Source organism: Glycine max, chromosome 9, assembly GCF_000004515.6.
Source record: "Glycine max cultivar Williams 82 chromosome 9, Glycine_max_v4.0, whole genome shotgun sequence".
Classification (NCBI taxonomy): Eukaryota; Viridiplantae; Streptophyta; class Magnoliopsida; order Fabales; family Fabaceae; genus Glycine; species Glycine max.
The window spans coordinates 39,751,734-39,770,353 of NC_038245.2; the positions used below are offsets into that span (position 1 = coordinate 39,751,734).

General features: G+C 31.4%; 2 protein-coding genes across 4 annotated transcripts; one reads left to right on the forward strand and one right to left on the reverse strand.

Moving 5' to 3' along the window:
• Positions 1-4,505: 4,505 nt before the first annotated feature.
• LOC100800013 (probable metal-nicotianamine transporter YSL7) lies at positions 4,506-9,180 on the forward strand. The gene is made up of 6 exons (XM_003533241.5): positions 4,506-5,242; positions 6,605-6,759; positions 7,133-7,230; positions 7,310-7,444; positions 7,582-7,771; positions 7,870-9,180. Exons 1-6 carry the CDS (start codon positions 4,813-4,815, stop codon positions 8,971-8,973), a joined length of 2,112 nt encoding a protein of 703 aa, XP_003533289.1. The 5' UTR covers positions 4,506-4,812; the 3' UTR covers positions 8,974-9,180.
• Positions 9,181-11,147: 1,967 nt separating this feature from the next.
• LOC100800543 (DNA-binding protein RHL1) lies at positions 11,148-18,357 on the reverse strand. Of its 3 annotated transcripts, none has more exons than XM_006587361.4 (12): positions 17,895-18,357; positions 16,219-16,329; positions 15,552-15,638; positions 15,210-15,427; positions 14,893-14,965; positions 14,357-14,572; positions 13,729-13,768; positions 13,598-13,647; positions 13,430-13,478; positions 12,339-12,373; positions 11,558-11,614; positions 11,148-11,453 (listed from the first exon to the last, which is right to left on the reverse strand). In XM_006587361.4, exons 1-12 carry the CDS (start codon positions 18,219-18,221, stop codon positions 11,418-11,420), a joined length of 1,299 nt encoding a protein of 432 aa, XP_006587424.1. In that variant the 5' UTR covers positions 18,222-18,357; the 3' UTR covers positions 11,148-11,417. The 3 variants fall into 3 exon arrangements, with proteins under 3 accessions (XP_006587424.1, XP_006587422.1, XP_006587423.1); XM_006587359.4 differs by having other exon boundaries at positions 14,357-14,568; positions 14,853-14,965; positions 17,895-18,346; XM_006587360.4 differs by having other exon boundaries at positions 14,875-14,965; positions 17,895-18,345.
• Between the last annotated feature and the right edge of the window lie 263 nt (positions 18,358-18,620).

The following is an 18,620-nucleotide window of genomic DNA, read 5'->3' on the forward strand; positions in this document are numbered from 1 at the left end:
ATATCATTATGTCAATCCTAAGTTAAGATATTAAATCAATCTTACAACTTCTAAAAACATTATTATAAATGTGTCTTTATAATTTACATGTATTTAGGAATAAAAATCACATTTTTTTTTGTCATGAGTTAAATATGATAATATTTTCAAAATTATTAGATAAAAAAATCATTTTACTCCTGATACGTAACTGTCATTAATTTAAGAAAATTTTACGCATAAATAATTAAATATAAATTTGCTTAATAAATAATTTTTTTACATGTAAATATAACAAAATCTTACATTATGTTAATCCTATAGGTTAGGATGAAAATCACATAAAACTGAATTAAGGAATGAATTAAATTCAAATCATGACGTGTTAAGATGCAAGACATGCTTGAGTATATAAATACCAGATTAGAGACAAGAGTATAATCCATGTTTACCGTTCTTACAAACACTCCGAAAATAGTGGGATAGAAAAACAAAACAAGTCAAAATCTGAAAATCGTGTTAGAACAGTACTGACGAGTCCTTATTTAATTAATAGTTGCTTAAGATCAAATCTTACCCATCACATCTTATATTTTCTAACATGCATTATTGGTTCTCAACTTATTATTTGATGATAGATTCCTTTATTTCATCTTTATTAGAAGATCAGCATGACAGCATTCCGATGTGATCTAAAAATGATCTTATATAGAAAGACGGAAAAGTTGGCAGAAACTATGTTCTGTATTCTTATTACCATCATTATCAACGATGTGTGAACTAGCAAATACAAGAAATTAAAGGTTTCAGACACTGTTTCTAGGGTCAAACTATGCAAAATAATAACAATACATCATATATATAGATTAAGACCTAGAAGGAAAGAAATTTATATCAATGCAAATACAAAGATCAGTACCATTCACCATCAATAGCAAGCTGTATTTGACATGAAATTAAACTCGCAAAGTTCATAGCTTCGGAACCAACTCCACCACACTTCATAATTTTTTTTTATTGCAAAAATACAAAATCCTTCAGACAATATAAGGGAAACAAAACCTTGTTTTCCTAGTGTAATATTTTTGTGTTTGTCAGTGAGCGTGTATCAGCTCTTGACAAAATCGATTTTAAATAAAGTTGATTTTGTAAAACCGATTTTAGTTCAAAGTGTTGTGAATTATGCTTAAATTGATATGTTTTTTTAAGAGGAGTTAATATGTTTTTATTATAAAAACAAATTTACAGTATAACTTAATATAATTTTTTTTCTATCTATCTAAAAAATTATTTAAGATTGTTTTAACTTAAAATTAATTTTAGACTATAATTAATTCTTAAACATGAAATTAAACATATAAAATTTATTTAAAATTACTTTAATTTATATTTGATTTTTTATTGAAAATCTAACTAAAAATCAAACAGGTTTCATAGAATTATCCAGTGTCAACAAGTCCACATAAGAGACAAATTTCATTATCTTTTATGGCGTGTTAATGACTTTTTTTTAGGTTAAAAAATACTAACATTTTTTATTTATTAATTTGGCTCATGATATATAATTATTATTAATTCAAAAAGAAAAATTTATTAAACAAATTATTATCACTCATATAAATACAATAAAATAAAATCTTATATTACTCTACCAATTTTCTGGATTTGAGTGGGAATGAATTTAGATATATCTCTATTCCCATTTGACACCGTTTGGCAGACATCGTATATCCATTTGGTGGGGACAATCATGGATTCCAATTATCGCATTTATCTACGGCACGGGAATTAATACCAATGGAAACGCCAAGCTACCTAGCAATTCTGCGCTGCCTTACCCAACTTCACCATACAAGTCACTATTATTTCCTGCATCCATCATCATTCTAGGTTATTTTTAACAAAATTAATTAAAAAATAAATAATTAGTTAAAAATTAAAAAATTAATTTATTAAATTATAAGTGTCTAATAAAACTAGCTAAAAATATAAAATTACTAAAAATTAAATAATAAAATTATAATTTATTTAAAAATGACAAATACAAAATTTGATAAATATATTAAAGATAAAAAAAGTATAAAAAATTAAAAATTAATGTTTTAAAAAATATTACTTCAAGTGTTACCAAACAATAAAATAAATTTTTTAATTAATAAAAAATCTAGAAGCTACCTGCAAATTAATTTATACAAAATTACTAAAAAATTTAACACGATTAATTGAATAAGACAGTGAATTATTATAAAAATTTATACTTATTTTTTTATTTTTCAGATAAAAAATATTTATTAAAAGTTATTCTATATGAATTCAAACTTTGAATATATATATATATATATCCTTTCGAAGAAGGAATTTTGCTGTCCTTGTAGGACTCCTACCATTTTTAAACAAGTTATACTCATATAGTATGTACCAATAATAATAATAATAACCTCATAGTTTTCACATTAAATGAGCGATTAAGATTTTTTATTCAATACTAATTATGCTGAGCGTTTTATTCGTTACTTTATACCCTCGCTAATTAAAAACCCATCTAATGACAATAAAGATTGTGTGAACAAACGTATACATATATTAAACGAGTTTTTCAAGTTTAGTTTAATGCTTATAAACGAGTTTTTCAAACTTAAACCTTGACTTTTTAAAAAATATAAAGCTTGATCCATATTAATTTAATACATTTATGATATAAATTTAAACACCGTAACTTATTTTAAAAAAATATACTCTATAATTCCTGTTTATAAGGCTCAATTAAATCATTCATCAATATTAAGAAAAATAATTTAAATATTTTTCCATCAAATTAATATTTTTAATTTTTTTTAAAGATGAATTATAAATAAAAAATATGTAATTATATATTCGTAAAGACCAGTAAAAAAAAGGATTAATGATAAAGTAGTAGATATTTTAAGAATGTCGTCTTCAAAAGGATATTTTAAGAATGTCAAATTGGTTATTTATTTGAAATATAATTTTTATAAACAAATAATGTTTTATTCAAAGAAATACAAAGTGATGTTCTGACCCACTAACATATAAGTAATATCGAATTTTAACACTAATATTTAATACGACAATTCATTTGAACGATGATTTTTGAAAATTAAAGTAAAATAAATGATGATAATGATAATAATTATATATATACCAAAATTTCATCAATAAAATTTATCATATTATATTTTGGGTACCAAATAGAAAATGTTAGGTTTTCGTGACTAATCAATGTTTGAATCTTTGTTAGAAAAAGTAATTATATGAGAATATGTTCAACAAAATTGATTCAATCCAATGAAGATTTTAAATTTGAGTCATAAATATATAATTATATTAAATATTTAAACAAATAATTTTAAGTCATCCTACTCAATTATCATAAAATTGTCTCTAATAAAAAAAATACTTATGATCTATTAAAAAACACGGTTGAAAAAAAATTTAGAAGCTTGACATTAAAATTTCCCTCTAATATTAAAAGCCAATAAAAAAATTAAATTAGCCAAAATTAAAAAAAATTAAATTTTTTCTTAATATACATTTGATTAAATATTAAATTTCCTTTTAATAATTGAAAACATTTAAAATATCTTTAAATGATAAAATGCTAGTCAATTATTCTAAAATAAAAATTATTAAATTAAATTAATTTTAATCTTATCCAATATTATATTTTTTACTAAACACTTTTCATTCATTCATGAACTAATCTACTATCCAAAATTATTAAATAGCATTATTCAATTTAATCAATTCATTAATTAATCATGATACTATAAGTGAGACAATTTTTTATTTAAAAATAATTATAATTTTTTAGGTATGACATTAAATAATTAATAATTAAAAAATGATTCAAGACTAAATGGATTCATTACAATATTCAAAATAGTCCATCGAATCTTCCATGACAAATTAGTCAATGACTAACTCAATATCTCGTTTGATAATCTTTTGTGATGATAGATTAATCCTTATGTATCACATCATCCTTCACCATCCAACTTAATAGTAGGATTATATGTTAGTATTTTTTCACTTTGAGGGACAAAAAAATGTTTTGACATCTTTCAGAGATTTATATGTCAATGAATTACACTTTCAATGATCAAATTGAGTATTTATTCTTTTTTTTTTCTTGACTACTAATAGAAGACTTTTTTTTATCTATAGAAATTAAACATAATACGAAAATTTATAATATTCACACATTTTATTCAATCAATTAAACTAATCTTTTAATAAACTGAAACTTTAATTAAAGAATCAAGTCTAATTTCATTTAGACTAATATTAGTTTTGTCCTCGTTAGGGTTTGGGAAAGACATACTTGTTGCCGTTTTTGCCTTGATGTTATATGCTATATAAGAGAATTATGAAGTGGTTAGTTGTAAAAAATAATAATAATAAAAAGAAGTATAATTCTAGTCTTCTACAGTTCTACGTATCCACCCCAATTTGCATCCAAATCCAAGGGCCCCCTATATCATTGTTGGGTGCTGGTCTATTCCACCATGTCACACTTAGTTCTAGCAAAGTTGTAACTTTACATTGGCCTATTCTCTCTCTCTCTCTCTTCCACTAGCTGGTGATATTGATGTCCATGGTTCCATCCATAAATACTACTAAGTGAACCACCATGCAGATTACAACTCCACCCTTGGAATAAAAGGTGAAAAAAAAGACACCACCAACTTTAACCTAAGACAACATAGTAGTATCTAGGAAGTTTCACCATCCTTGGAGATTCCGAACACTCACATCAAAATTCGTGGGAGATCTCAACCACTCCACTTTTCCAAGAGGAGGAAGTGAGAAATCATGGCTCTAAATGGAAGTGGGGATAGAGTAGCGGTGGATAATGGTTTTGAATCCATTGATGATGCATATGATGATCATGAACACAAACTGAGCCAAAAGGGTAGCATCAAGCTCAAGGAGGAAGAGGTTTCTGTGGAGAGGGTGTTCCAGCACCTTCTGGTGCCATCATGGAGGAACCAATTAACAGTGAGAGCCTTTGTGGTCAGCTTTGCACTCAGCATACTCTTCAGCTTCATTGTGATGAAGCTCAACCTCACCACTGGTATTATTCCTTCGCTCAATGTCTCTGCTGGCCTTCTGGGGTTCTTCTTTGTAAAGACATGGACCAAGTTCTTGGAGAAATCTAACATGTTGAGGCAACCCTTCACAAGGCAAGAGAATACTGTCATCCAAACCTGTGTTGTAGCATCCTCTGGCATAGCCTTTAGCGGTACCTTCTTTCTTCCTTTCACCTATTCTGTGCCCTTTTGAATTTGTTACTGTTGCTGTGATTTCTGTAATGTTTTGAATTGGTTAATTTTTTGTGATTTGTGACCCTTTTTTTGTTTTATGAGGTTGAAATTGTTGGTTTTGAATTTGACAAGAATTTTTAAAAAGTTGGATTTTTGGTGCCATTTCAGATTCTACAGTGTGATAATTTGTGGGGGATTTGGATTTGAGGTAGGCCTAGTTTAATTTCAAGTGTTGACAAATCTGATTCCTCAGAGAAAAAATGAAATCATTTTCTCTATCAAATCATTTACAGAAAGGCTTTCAAAGGAAAAAACCTTAGTAATACCAGAATAGAGATGATAATTGATAAGCCACTGGTGGGGTTAATTAAATCAGTATGAAATCAACTTTGTTGTTTTTTCTTCTTTATTGAAGATTTCGTAGTTTTAGAGTGAAGTCAACTTTCTCAGTCCCTCGGATTGAATAATTGGAAGAAATTTCTGGCCGGACGATATCATGAGTTTTTTTTTTTTTGTGGTGTTATCACAATTTTTTGTTATCAAATGTCACTTCTTTACACTACAGACGATACCTACCTTTTAGAATATACAGTACTAACTTTGGAAAAACCACAGGAGATGAGGTGCAAAGTCATCAAATTTGTCCATGCCTTGAAAGATACGACTTTTTGTTTGTTTTCAAATTTCAAATTATGACAGGAACTTCGGAAAATTTTGGGCTACATTTATTGAACCAATGTTATGCGATTGAATAATTAGTTGATGTTTTCTACCAACTTCGACTGAACATCAGCAGAAATTTTAAGTTACTTTATCTCATCTTTCATCATTATTTTAAAAAAATTATAAATTTTGTATCATTAAACGTATTGCATCATGAATAATGCTAAAAACACACTCTTTTCAACATATTCTCCACTATTGGTTATTTATTAGAAAATCTCAAATGTCTCACTTTTCATTTAACGAGTCTTTTTCTTGATTTTGTACTTTTCTATAGATTTTAATTAATAATAAAGTATGGGTTAGAAAAATTGTGTTAGAGAGTGTTTTGCTAGCACTCCTCATTGCGTCATATTTTGAAATGAAAAGTATTGTAAACTGTTTAATTTGGTTGAAATGTCATGTGTTAGTTATTTAAGAAAATTGGAATTTAGAACAAACAAAAACTCTAGAATGGGATTTTGATGTTTCCAAGTTATAGGAATCTTAGTCTGTTTGTAATCTAGGAACAGTTTTTTTGTTGATATCATGATTGGCCCCATCAATGCTTACAAAAAAAAAGATTATTTGCCCCATCAAATGAGAATTTTCATTCTTTGATTGACTTGTATGAACAGGAGGGTTTGGAAGTTACCTCTTTGGAATGAGTGAAGAAATAGCCAAGCAATCTTCAGACACTGGTCATTTTAAGGACCCAAAATTAGGGTGGATAATAGGTTTTCTCTTTGTTGTTAGCTTTCTTGGCCTATTCTCAGTTGTACCTCTACGAAAGGTATGACACAGCCACATTCAAAATATTGATTGCAGTGTGCATTAATGTTTCATCTTACTCCTAAATAAACTTGAAAATGAATTTATTGATGGTCTATTTAGATAAACTTCTCAATAAACACTTTTAATAAGGTAAATGAATTAATTAGCTTCTCCAATAAGTTAAAATTAGCTTTTGGAGAAGATAAATAAGAGCTTTTGTAATTTCAGTTTACATTCTTATTTTTTTCTTGTATAAATACTATTGAGGGCTAATTTAGAAAAGCTGCATATTTTCTTTTTTTAATCCTTATCACTTTATCCCTTTAGAAATTATTATCAGTATTTCACTTGCCGCAGTCTTGATTAAGTTATGCTTCTATTATTTGCATTAGATTATGGTCATTGACTTCAAATTGACATATCCAAGTGGTACTGCAACTGCACATCTCATCAACAGCTTCCACACTCCTCAAGGAGCCAAACTAGCGAAGTAGGCACTATCGTTGACTCCATGTTACTAGAGGTGACTGCATGACATCCAAACTAATTTACTGTTTCTTTTCTTCCAGGAAGCAAGTGAAAATGTTAGGAAAATTCTTCAGTTTCAGTTTTTTATGGGGCTTCTTTCAATGGTTCTACACAGCTACTGACCAGTGTGGATTTCAAGCCTTCCCTTCATTGGGGCTTAAAGCATATAATAACAAGTATGTTGTCACATCTTCATTTTAAATGAAGTTTTTTTATCTAGAGATGTAAACTTGCATAAATCTAACAGCAAAATAATTCAAATTGGTCCTGTTCTAATCAGAAATGGGTAAATACAATCTAAACTTATCTGCAGGTTCTTTTTTGATTTTGCTGCAATCTATGTTGGAGTGGGAATGATATGCCCATATATCATAAATATATCAGTGCTTCTTGGAGGAATTCTTTCTTGGGGAATAATGTGGCCTCTCATAAAAACCAAAGAGGGTGATTGGTATGATAAGGGCCTAGGTGAAGGCAACCTTCATGGCATCCAAGGTTATAGGGTAAGTTTCTTGATATAAAGCACCTCTAGTACCACAATACTTTACATTCGTTGTAAGGTCTATTTATTAATTGGATTTACCTTATACCTTGAATTCAGGTATTTATAGCCATTGCCTTGATACTAGGAGATGGTTTATACAACTTCATAAAGGTGCTTACTCATACCCTTTGGGGATTGTATCATCAAGTCCGGGTAAAACAAAGGGAGAATGCCCTTCCTGTTGCAGATCAAGACTCCCCCTCAAACCCTCACCTATCTTATGATGACCAGCGCCGCACCCAACTCTTCCTTAAAGATCAAATTCCCACATGGTTTGCAATTGCAGGTTATGTTGCTATTGCTGCCATCTCTACCGCCACTCTGCCACACATCTTCCCCCAACTAAAATGGTATTACATTATTGTCATCTACCTAATTGCTCCCACCTTGGCATTTTGCAATGCTTATGGTTGTGGGCTAACAGATTGGTCCCTTGCATCCACCTATGGAAAGCTCGCCATCTTCACAATTGGAGCATGGGCCGGTTCATCACACGGTGGAGTTCTTGCTGGGCTAGCAGCATGTGGAGTGATGATGAACATTGTTTCCACGGCCTCAGACCTGATGCAGGATTTTAAGACCGGCTACCTTACTCTGGCTTCACCACGCTCCATGTTTGTGAGCCAAATAATTGGCACAACAATGGGTTGTGTAATTTCTCCTTCTGTGTTTTGGATTTTCTACAAAGCTTTTCCCGATCTTGGGAGAAGTACAAGTGAATATCCTGCTCCATATGCAATTATATACCGTAACATGGCCATATTGGGGGTACAAGGTTTTGGCAATCTACCAAAAAACTGCCTCTTACTTTGTTACATATTCTTCGCTGCTGCCGTCGCAATAAACTTGATTAAAGATTTCATTGGAAACAAAGGGAGGTTCATACCACTTCCAATGGCCATGGCAATACCTTTCTACATAGGGCCATACTTTGCCATTGACATGTGTGTTGGAAGTCTGATATTGTATGTGTGGGAGAGGATTAACAAGGCTAAGGCAGATGCTTTCGCACCAGCTGTAGCTTCTGGTTTGATATGCGGGGATGGAATATGGACTCTTCCTGCTTCAATTCTTGCTCTTGCTGGTGTTAAGCCACCAATTTGTATGAAGTTCTTGTCAAGAGCAGCAAATGCGAGGGTCGATACTTTCTTAGGGAATTAAGGACAAGTTTGAAAATTGGACTTGGTTTTAAACTTTTGCAGCCGTAGTTGAACAAAACAACATAGAAGGAAAAACTATTGTGTATTATATATCAGAAAGAAAGTATATGTTTTACATGTTTAGATTGCATTGTGTGTAATCTGGGGATCCCAAAATATGTTCATTTCAAATATGCTTCCTCTGATCATGCCATAACTTTTTTATGTATTGCCAGTTTTAAATTTCAGTTACAGTTGCAATTTTATCACGATCTTTAATATTGTGAAAAACTGTTGATAAATGTGGCTACTATTGCAGTTGCATTTCCAAAAAAAATTAATGTTGCTGCCAAAATTGCGAACTTAAACTATTTTTTAAGATCCTACATGTTCGCATACCTTGGTGGTATATGGATAACTTTCATCTGCTCCTAAGAGTTATCTTGATGGCGTTAGGTGTCATTTAATTTGAATTAAAGGCCGAAAGTGGTGTCTTTCCACGTTGAGTTTTTTTCTTTCAACTAGTAAATTTTAGAGTAATTAATAAGAAGCCCAAAACTGCATTAAGATGAAATGGTTGCAATCTTGAGTTGGCTTTAGGTATAGCACTACAGTCTTTAAGTATCTTTCGTGGAACAATCTTTAAGTTGGAAACATCCATAGCATGATTGTTGAAATCCTTCAGATTTTGATATATAAACAAATTTAAAATCTAGAAGAAAATTAGACATGCACCATTTGAACTAATTACCAATTGACAAAAGTAAATGGCTAAAAAAATTCAAGTGATTTTTTTAACATTTTTTCATTTTCATTTTAGAGAAGCTAAAAATGTATTGTTGATATTTGAGGATAATCAAAATGTGATCAAACTGATGTAATTCCTTTTTCCGTATATAATAAAAGAATAGGAAGACTCGTGGACTGTTAAGTTCCAACTATTTGAGCTTTTGAATAAATTTATTTTGAGCTTGATCTTGGATTCAAACCTGGAATGAGTTATATTTGACTCAAATAAACATTACCCTATTTCGTTTTTATTTGACTTGTTCAGTCTAATTATAGAAAGATGTGACCATGAACCAAAGTGGAACCACCTTTTTTGAAGATGAACTAAGCTGACAATCGTGATTTCTGAATCCCTTTCCTCGTTGAGAATAAATGGATAATAATTTATTGGGTTGCCATATAAGCAGACATTGTTTATTCGTTTTCCTTTATTCGCATGAAAAGATGTAAGAATCTATTACACTTCGGCTTAGTGAGGAAACAATCATGTTAATAAATTATGATATGAAGATTTGAAAATGACAACTGAATAAAAGAGTCCATCTCTATTATTTTCAAATTATTAACTCTTCGTGTACAATTAAAGATAAACTTTTCAATGATTGAAAAGGAAAAAAGGAGCTAAGCACCATGACAAATGCATTTTTTCCATGAGCATAAAATAAAAGTAAATTGATAGGCATATCAGTGCGTGAATACTAGCAGAAATAATTATATTAATACAACACATTTGATTTTCTTTAAATACTAAATTGAAATTGAAAAAAAAAACAATATAATCCCTCTACCCTCTATATTTCTTGAACAAACATTTTTAGCTGTCATTATAAAACAAAAGCATATTTAGGAATTTTTTTTACCGACGAGCATTTTCAAAGATTTTTCTTAATTCCTTATCTCTTTCGATCTATCACTTTTAATATATTTAATTCCATCTTAAATTTCAATATATTTTTAAAAAAATATCAATTGTTAAAAATAACATTGAATTATAATATAAATAATTTATTATAAATCTAAAACATAATTTACATGTTAATAAATATAATTTATTGCCAGTTTAATTATAACATAATTATATATTTAAAAATTATATAAAATAAATATTTATTTTGTGCTACCAAGCATTAGTTTGAACCACTGGTTTGACATTTACACAATCAATCTTGGTGAGTAAAAAGTTGTTCCTTGATTCGGAGAGTAACAATTTTAAATTATTCTTATTCGTGTCAATTCAAGAAAAGGGAACCAACCAGCCTAGCTCATTCATTTGTTTTATTTTAGTAAGAGCACGTTCCTTTTCAAAGTCAATGAAATCTTCTAGTCATGCTTTTTCTTCCGTAATCCGTATCCTTAAAAGCTTTGATACTTTCACGTTCATTCGACATTGTGGAACTCTTTAAAAGATAATCGAAATTAAAAGTATACATTTAATGACTCCCAACTTGGAGATGAAGATTGGATTGGTAAACATTGGACAACTTCCTCATTCTTTCTCCATCATAACCACATGGTATTATCTCTATTCTCATATTCCCATCATAACCACATGGTATGCAAAACCAAGTCGTTACGTTCTATCTTAGTGTAGAGAGAGATAAAGGGTATAATCACATCACTTGCATGACCCTGCCTTGTCATTTCTTGTGACTAGCAGCCACAACTTAGATTACACACTCAAGCAGTCCAGTCTTCATCACTTTCATTAGCATCCTAAATAAAACAATTATTATAAACACAATCAGTATATAGAAGGTTAACCCCATGCATTTTATAAACTATAACAGTAAAAACTACAAGAATCTGTAGGTACATACCTCTGAAGCATTTGAAAATTCTTCAATGTCATCACCATCATCATCACCATCTTCAACCTACATTGATTATGTGAATGTCAAACTACTGGTTCAAGGAAAACTAAAAGACTGACTGATGCAAAGTTTTTCATTTCCTAACATATTTCAGATCACCTAGTAATCATATTGGAGAGATTGATGTTAATTCAATTTATAGAGAAAATATCAGATGAAAATGTAAATGGAATTATATTGGTACGTTATAGGCTCATAGCACAAGTCAATGCCAATCTAAAGTTGGAATATACACTTTCATCACAATCAAAGTTGTTAAACTTGAGAGTTCATATAAACTCAGAGAACTTATGTAAACTCAACTCATAGAGTTGACTTGTGAACTCATAAGAGTTAACATAATATTAAAAATAATAATAATAAACCTATTTCAACATTTCAACTTTTATAATACAGTAAAATAGCAAACCACAATAATAAATGAACAAATCATATATATATTTATAAAAAAGTTACTAAAGTGAAAACATTTCAAAAAGAAGTTAATTTAAGTTTAATAGCATAGAAATCAAAAGTGAGACAAAAATTAGTGGTAGCAATTGCTGAAAGCAAAGATGATCCCCTGAAATAATGAGAGAAGCCAATAGATAAAAGAGTTGCGAATTGCTTTCCTTTCAGTTGCCAGGTTGGGTAGCATTATGATTAAGCATGAAACATAATAACACCACACTGAAAGAAGATTCAAGCACTAAAAGGCATGGAGTTTCAAGAATGACAAAATACTTACATCGTCTTCCTTGCTTTTTGCCTTGATTTTTTTACCTAAAAAATTCACAAACATGTAAGTTTGACAAAGTTTTATATCCAACAGCTTATTTTAAGACAAGTTTTAAACGCAGATTGGTAGTCATCTGAAAATGAAAATGTAGCCGGATATAAATTATTCAAAATATTTAGACAGATAATATAACAACACGAAAAATCATGCAATAATCTTTTAGTTTCTTCCATTGATTTGAATTTTGATGATATGCTGGCAGACATCCCCATCACAAAGCAGCCATATACTACGACAGACGAGGCCCAAATTTATATGAAAGCCTAACTACAACAAAAAGTCTTAAGAGGACTTCCAGTGGCTATTCTAATATATAAAATAATCTAGAACTTATCCTTACCGGATCATTATATTGCTGACAATTTTTAATTTTAGGTAAACAAAGAATTCATTGAATAAGAATACAGCGAGACTAAGAACTTGAAACATTTATTAAAACACACCAATCACTCTGAAGACTTGCCAGAGACTACCCCTTAAAAAGGCCTTTGGCATAACACCACAAAAAATCTATGTGAACAACTCCGTCCTAAATGAAATCCAAAGGTGACACTTGACCATTGAAATTTCTTTCCAACCAAATACACCAAACACATGCTAATTGAGAACATCACCAAAGCCTTTTAGCATCTTTATTGGTGTCAAAACCTCTAAAATTAACACACAGGAATGTCTGGACATCCTTAGGACAAATCGAATCTTCGATAATATTGCTGACAAATTTAAAGAGTAATCAATATCTGAGGCAACTCTGATGTTGGAGACAAGAACAAACTTTGCCAAACAAATACCAATTCATTCACAAGTTTTATATTATTTTTAACATGCAACTAGCTTATATTCAGTTGGGTCCTTGTTGCTACCCACTACGACTACAAACATCACTACAACAAGGGACCAACAGTTTTCTCCTAAATGTGTTGTTACCAAATATCAAGAGATGCATACTCATTCACTTTGAAATTTGAACTACAACCTTTCAATAATGATAGCAACACATAGCAACTAGAAGATACAAAGGAAGAAGGGAGAATACTCACCAGGATCTTTGTCCGTGGTCTTTCTTGCCCTTTTCTTGGATCCTTCATCCTACAACAATAGCAAATAACTCAGCATGCATCCTACTCCAACATGAAGCACTTATAACTAAGGAAGATTCTCATTCCCACTTGAAGGAAAAACAGATTCAGGAAATTAAGAAATTCAACCAGATCAATCTTTCTTTTTGAACCAGCAGGCTGTGACTTCTGGCCATAAGCTGAAAACATCAATAATTTTTGTTATTCAATCTTCATAATCTTGCTTGTAATAATGTAAAAGAAACTAGAAAAAGTACAACCTTTTGATGATGGGGATTTCCTTGAACTTCTTGGAGTTGTCTGAAAAATATAACGATTTTTATAAGATAATCAATTTGATCAATGTTTAGCAATGCCAGGCAATACATACATGATTCAGATCCATTCGTGAAAGAAGGTAAAACCATTGTGAACCTAGGGTCCTCCAAATCATGCAGCAATACTTATAAAGATATAAATATTCACGAACCATTTATCTCAGGTTTAATCGAAGAGATTTTAAAAAAATAATAGCAGTGTATGGTGTAAAAGTTATTATTTTACATAATCACAGGCATTTCGTAACTGGTGTAGGCGTGTAGCTTTACAAAAAATTGGGTGGGACAGAATGGGAAGTTTACCCAAAGCAACATAAGTTGCAAATGCCTGTGGCTCAACTAAAGCTCTGAATTCAAGCTTCAAATTTTATAATAGATTCTTAAAAGCAGTATGACAATATCTATAAAACTATGCCAGACAGTGAACTAATGGGACCTTTCAAACCTTCTACCATGGACTTTATTAATTGGGGGTCTAACACATGCATACAAATATTATAACAAACAATGTAATATTTTTCTTTAGAGCTAGTAAGTGCCGGGTCTCATGCTAACAGTTTCAAAAGCTTACCTTTTCTTCCACTTTCTTGAATAATGTGGATATAGTAGCCTGAACAAGTGATCCACGATTACTGGACTTAACTTCAGTAGATGCACTGGCTGAAGCAGATTGAGACACTTCTTTACTTTTTGATCGAGAAGCAGACTCAGTATTTATCTTGGCAGGTTGATCTACTGGTGCATCATCCTCATCATCGAGGTCAAAAACTACAGTTTTTTTCTGTATCTGTGAATTAAGGAAGATAAAATATAAATTTACTGATAATATAAAATATATAAGATCAAGGAAGTTATCAATTCCACGTTGACAGGTAATCAAAACAAAAATTAAAGTCGAACACAGCCATTCAATCAACTAATAAAGTATACGAGTCAGTTTGGTGTAACCTTATAAATGAGGCGAAAAATTCAGAGATGAGGTTTATATAAAAGAATTGTTTGAAAAAACCCATCTAGCATTTTACACCCACAATTTTTAAGGGATACCAAACTGACTATAAGGATATTTGAGCTATTATGATCATTTACAGCAGTATCAACTTCTACCACTTTCTCTTCATCATCAGAAAGCTCAGGGCTGTTTTCACCAGAATCATCACCGGAAGAAATTTCAGCAAATCTGGTCCAACAAAAAAACTAAATGAATAGGACTTTCAGTCACAAAAGCTACAATTTTTAATTAAGTCAGACATTTCACTTTAAGTTAAATAACTGAAAATAAATGGTTCAACGAAAACAAAAACAGCAGAATTAAATTTTTAGCAACTAATGCTTTGTTACATATAACTCAACAAACTTTTTTAACCTAATGGCAGGAAAACAGGACGCATTAAGTAAACTAATATAAATGAGGCTTATTATACTTGTATGATTTTTTTGCAGTTCTTGTTGAATGTCGGACCGGAACCAATTCCTTTGTATCTTTTAAATTGATTTCATTGTCTGACAAATCATCTTCGGTGGGTGTCTTTGGTGACTCTTGCTCTACACGTTGAATGTTGGTTCTGGGAACACCTTGATTAACTACAGAAGCTGCACCTGCACCCGCACCCCCTTTAAAGTCATACTCAGCTTGGTGTCCCTGAAATAGAAGGACATTCCATGAGTAGATAACAAAAATGAACTTCATATTCTCTTTATGCAAAAAAAAAACCAAAAGTTGCTTCTCATGACCAGGCAACTATTATGTTGTAAAAACTCCTAACCTCATACAATTCATTAGGAAATTCCAGCTTGGATTCTTCTGGGTTTTCATCTTTCCTCCCGATCCACCATGCATCCGAAAATACAATCTAGTAAAATCAAGATATTGCTGATAAGGAACATAGGTATCCATACCCAAAAGGTCCAATTCCAGAAGATACAAATTAGTAAATGAAGAAGAAAAAAATGCAGAACACTACAAGAAGTAAAAAGAGGAAAGGGTAGATACATGTATGTTTCAAAGGAGAAATGAATCAGTAATGAACATTAACTATAATATCATAAACATAGGAATTAATGTTGCATTGTGTATGAAATGGAATCATAACGCCACTAACTCAAGTTTAGTTCTGTTGACTACTTTTCACCATATTCTGGAAAAACCAATGCATCATTCTATCCATCCTACATATTATAATTCACTTAGAGCCCTTGTCTTCCGATATGGATAATGTAACAAGAAAGAAGGTACACTAGCTATACCCATGTATGTATTTACTCAAAATAAAATTATGATATGAAAAGGCTGTGATAAGCCAGTAAGTATACACAAGGTATTTCTTTGACTAAGCATTTATGGGTCCCTTTATAATTAAACATTAACCAACTTTGCTCTAATTCGTGTCTGAAAGGCAAACAAAAGTAAACAGGAAGGGTAAATAAACCAACCATGTTATCAAAATAATCCTCACACATTACACTCTTTCCACCTTTAGGGAACTGTAGAGTCAAGTATCTGTTCTTTGGATATACAATGGTCCCGAATAACTTCATTTGACCCTGAAAAGTGAAAGTGAAAGTGAAAATGCATCTTGCCAGTTACCAATACACAACATACCACATCAAAAGTTTTAAAACTATTCCAAAATTTCAAAAGAAAAACAGTAGATATATTCAAGAAAACATTTCCTCTCTTGATTTCCACTCTCCTCCAACAAGTTGTCATTTATAACTATGCTGAATCAGACTTGTGAACTACAACAAGTCGAGCCACTTTAGCTGAGTCTGTTAGATCTGTTACACAGCCAATATGAAAGGCAAGGAACTAGGGTCAGGTAAGAACTTATGGATCAAGATGGCTACCCCCAAACGAAGGGACATGAGGTGAATCTTGGAGAGAATTCAGAGAGGATGGAGGGAAGGAGGGGGTGGGCAATTTGTATCCAAAGTCTACACTCTTCTCTCTAGCTTTTATCTGAATTCCTTCCTACTCTACTTATTACTTCTTTTCCTTAAATCATTGGGCATTCTTTGACCGGTAACTTTGGTCTGTTATTAGTCCTGGAATTATCTTGTTACAGTTCCAGAAAAAATTGGCAATCCCATTACAACTTTACTAAATTTTACTTTACAAGTTGTTCTTAACTTCTGCTTATGAGCTACCATTACACAAGTTTAGTCAACCACACAACAGCATACACCAAATCCACTCATGGCTGAACAACCAGTTTAGCACATACACCTGATGTACATGGATTCAGTATAAACTCCCTTCCTTAACATTTCCAAAAAGAAGCCATATGAAACTGAGAGAAAACCAATACAAACACTTGTACTAAAAACCAGAAATAACAAATAGTATTCCAAAAAGGCTAAAAAAAATTAACTATGCTTACAACAGGAAGATCAAGTTTATATAATTTAAGAACTAAAACATACACATAAATTAAAATAAAAGACAAAACTGCAAGCAGAGTTACACTTCCAATCCTGTTTAGTTTGACAAAACATTCTCTATTTTAATTTTGTGTTTTCACTTCTAATTACAAAAATATCACCTAATCTTCACTTCATTTTCTATTTTCAAGTGTATAGCAAGGGAAATGTTAGCAAAGCAACACCCTCCACGCTGTTTTGAAGACACCCTCCAGTGCACTCTTTTAAACATACTCTCTGGTATTGACTATAATTTATCAGAAATCACACAATCTAGTGGTCTCACTACTTATTTAATGAGTCAGTGCAATGGTTCCGTAGTTTTTTTTTAAAAAAAAAATTAACTAATAATAAAGAGTGTGTTAAAAAAAGTGTTAGAGGGTGTGTTATTGGCATTCATCTACATAGCAAAACAACTTTTAATTGTTTTTTCTTCCATTTTCCGCTTCCACTGTTTCTTATTCAAACTTAAAACAAAAATAACTACCAAAAACAACTTTAAACAAAGATGAAAATAGAAAACTTTTTCTCATACTAAACAACGCCTAAATTACTAGTATCATTTAAAAATAAGAAAACCCAATTTCCCGTTCTGACAACCCAATTCCAGAAACTAAAAACCAAGCAAAACCCACATCCCAAAACCCCAACTTGCATTCGAAATCCGAAAAAGCAGAGAGAAAAACCACCTGTGGGAAATCGAGGTAGAGAACGGGGTTTTTGGTGCCCAAGTCCTTGAGGTCACCGATCTTGCCACCGGCGATGGGAGCAATTAGCCCGGGGAACGAGAAGAGGTACCTGCAGCTCTTCCTCTGAGACTTCTTGATGATATCTTTGCCGTGGTGCTTGGCCACGACGGAGGAAGGGTTGAGGTGAACGGAGCTCCGTGCAGGGGTCTCCGAGAGAATCTTGTTGGAAATGGCCAAGGATTTCAGCCTCTTCCGCTCTAACGTTTCTGGGTTTGCGACATCGGTGTCTTCACCTTCTTCCTTCTTCTTCGCCTTGCCTCGGGCCATTAAGGGGTGGAAGTGAAGCTTGTTTCTTCAGTGTTGTGTGTTTGCTCACACGCGGGAACAAATGGGCTTTGTTTTTGATGGAGTAGTATTCCCTGTAAATCGCGGTTGGTAAAGTTTTCGGGGTCAATAATGGAATTGCCTAGATTTCATTTTATTTTGTTTTTGCTTACTCAATATTTTGCTCCTATGTACTCCTATAAAAAAGATTAACTTAAATGTATTTTTGTCCCTTATATATAACTTTTAGATTTGGTCTTTAATAAATATTTTTTTTAATCGAATCTATAATATTTGAAAAGTTTTGTCTTAAATCTTTATTGTTAATTAAGATCCCACCACCAAAGAAAACACACAACAAAACAACTACAATATCAACGACAAAACCACCATAGAATATCA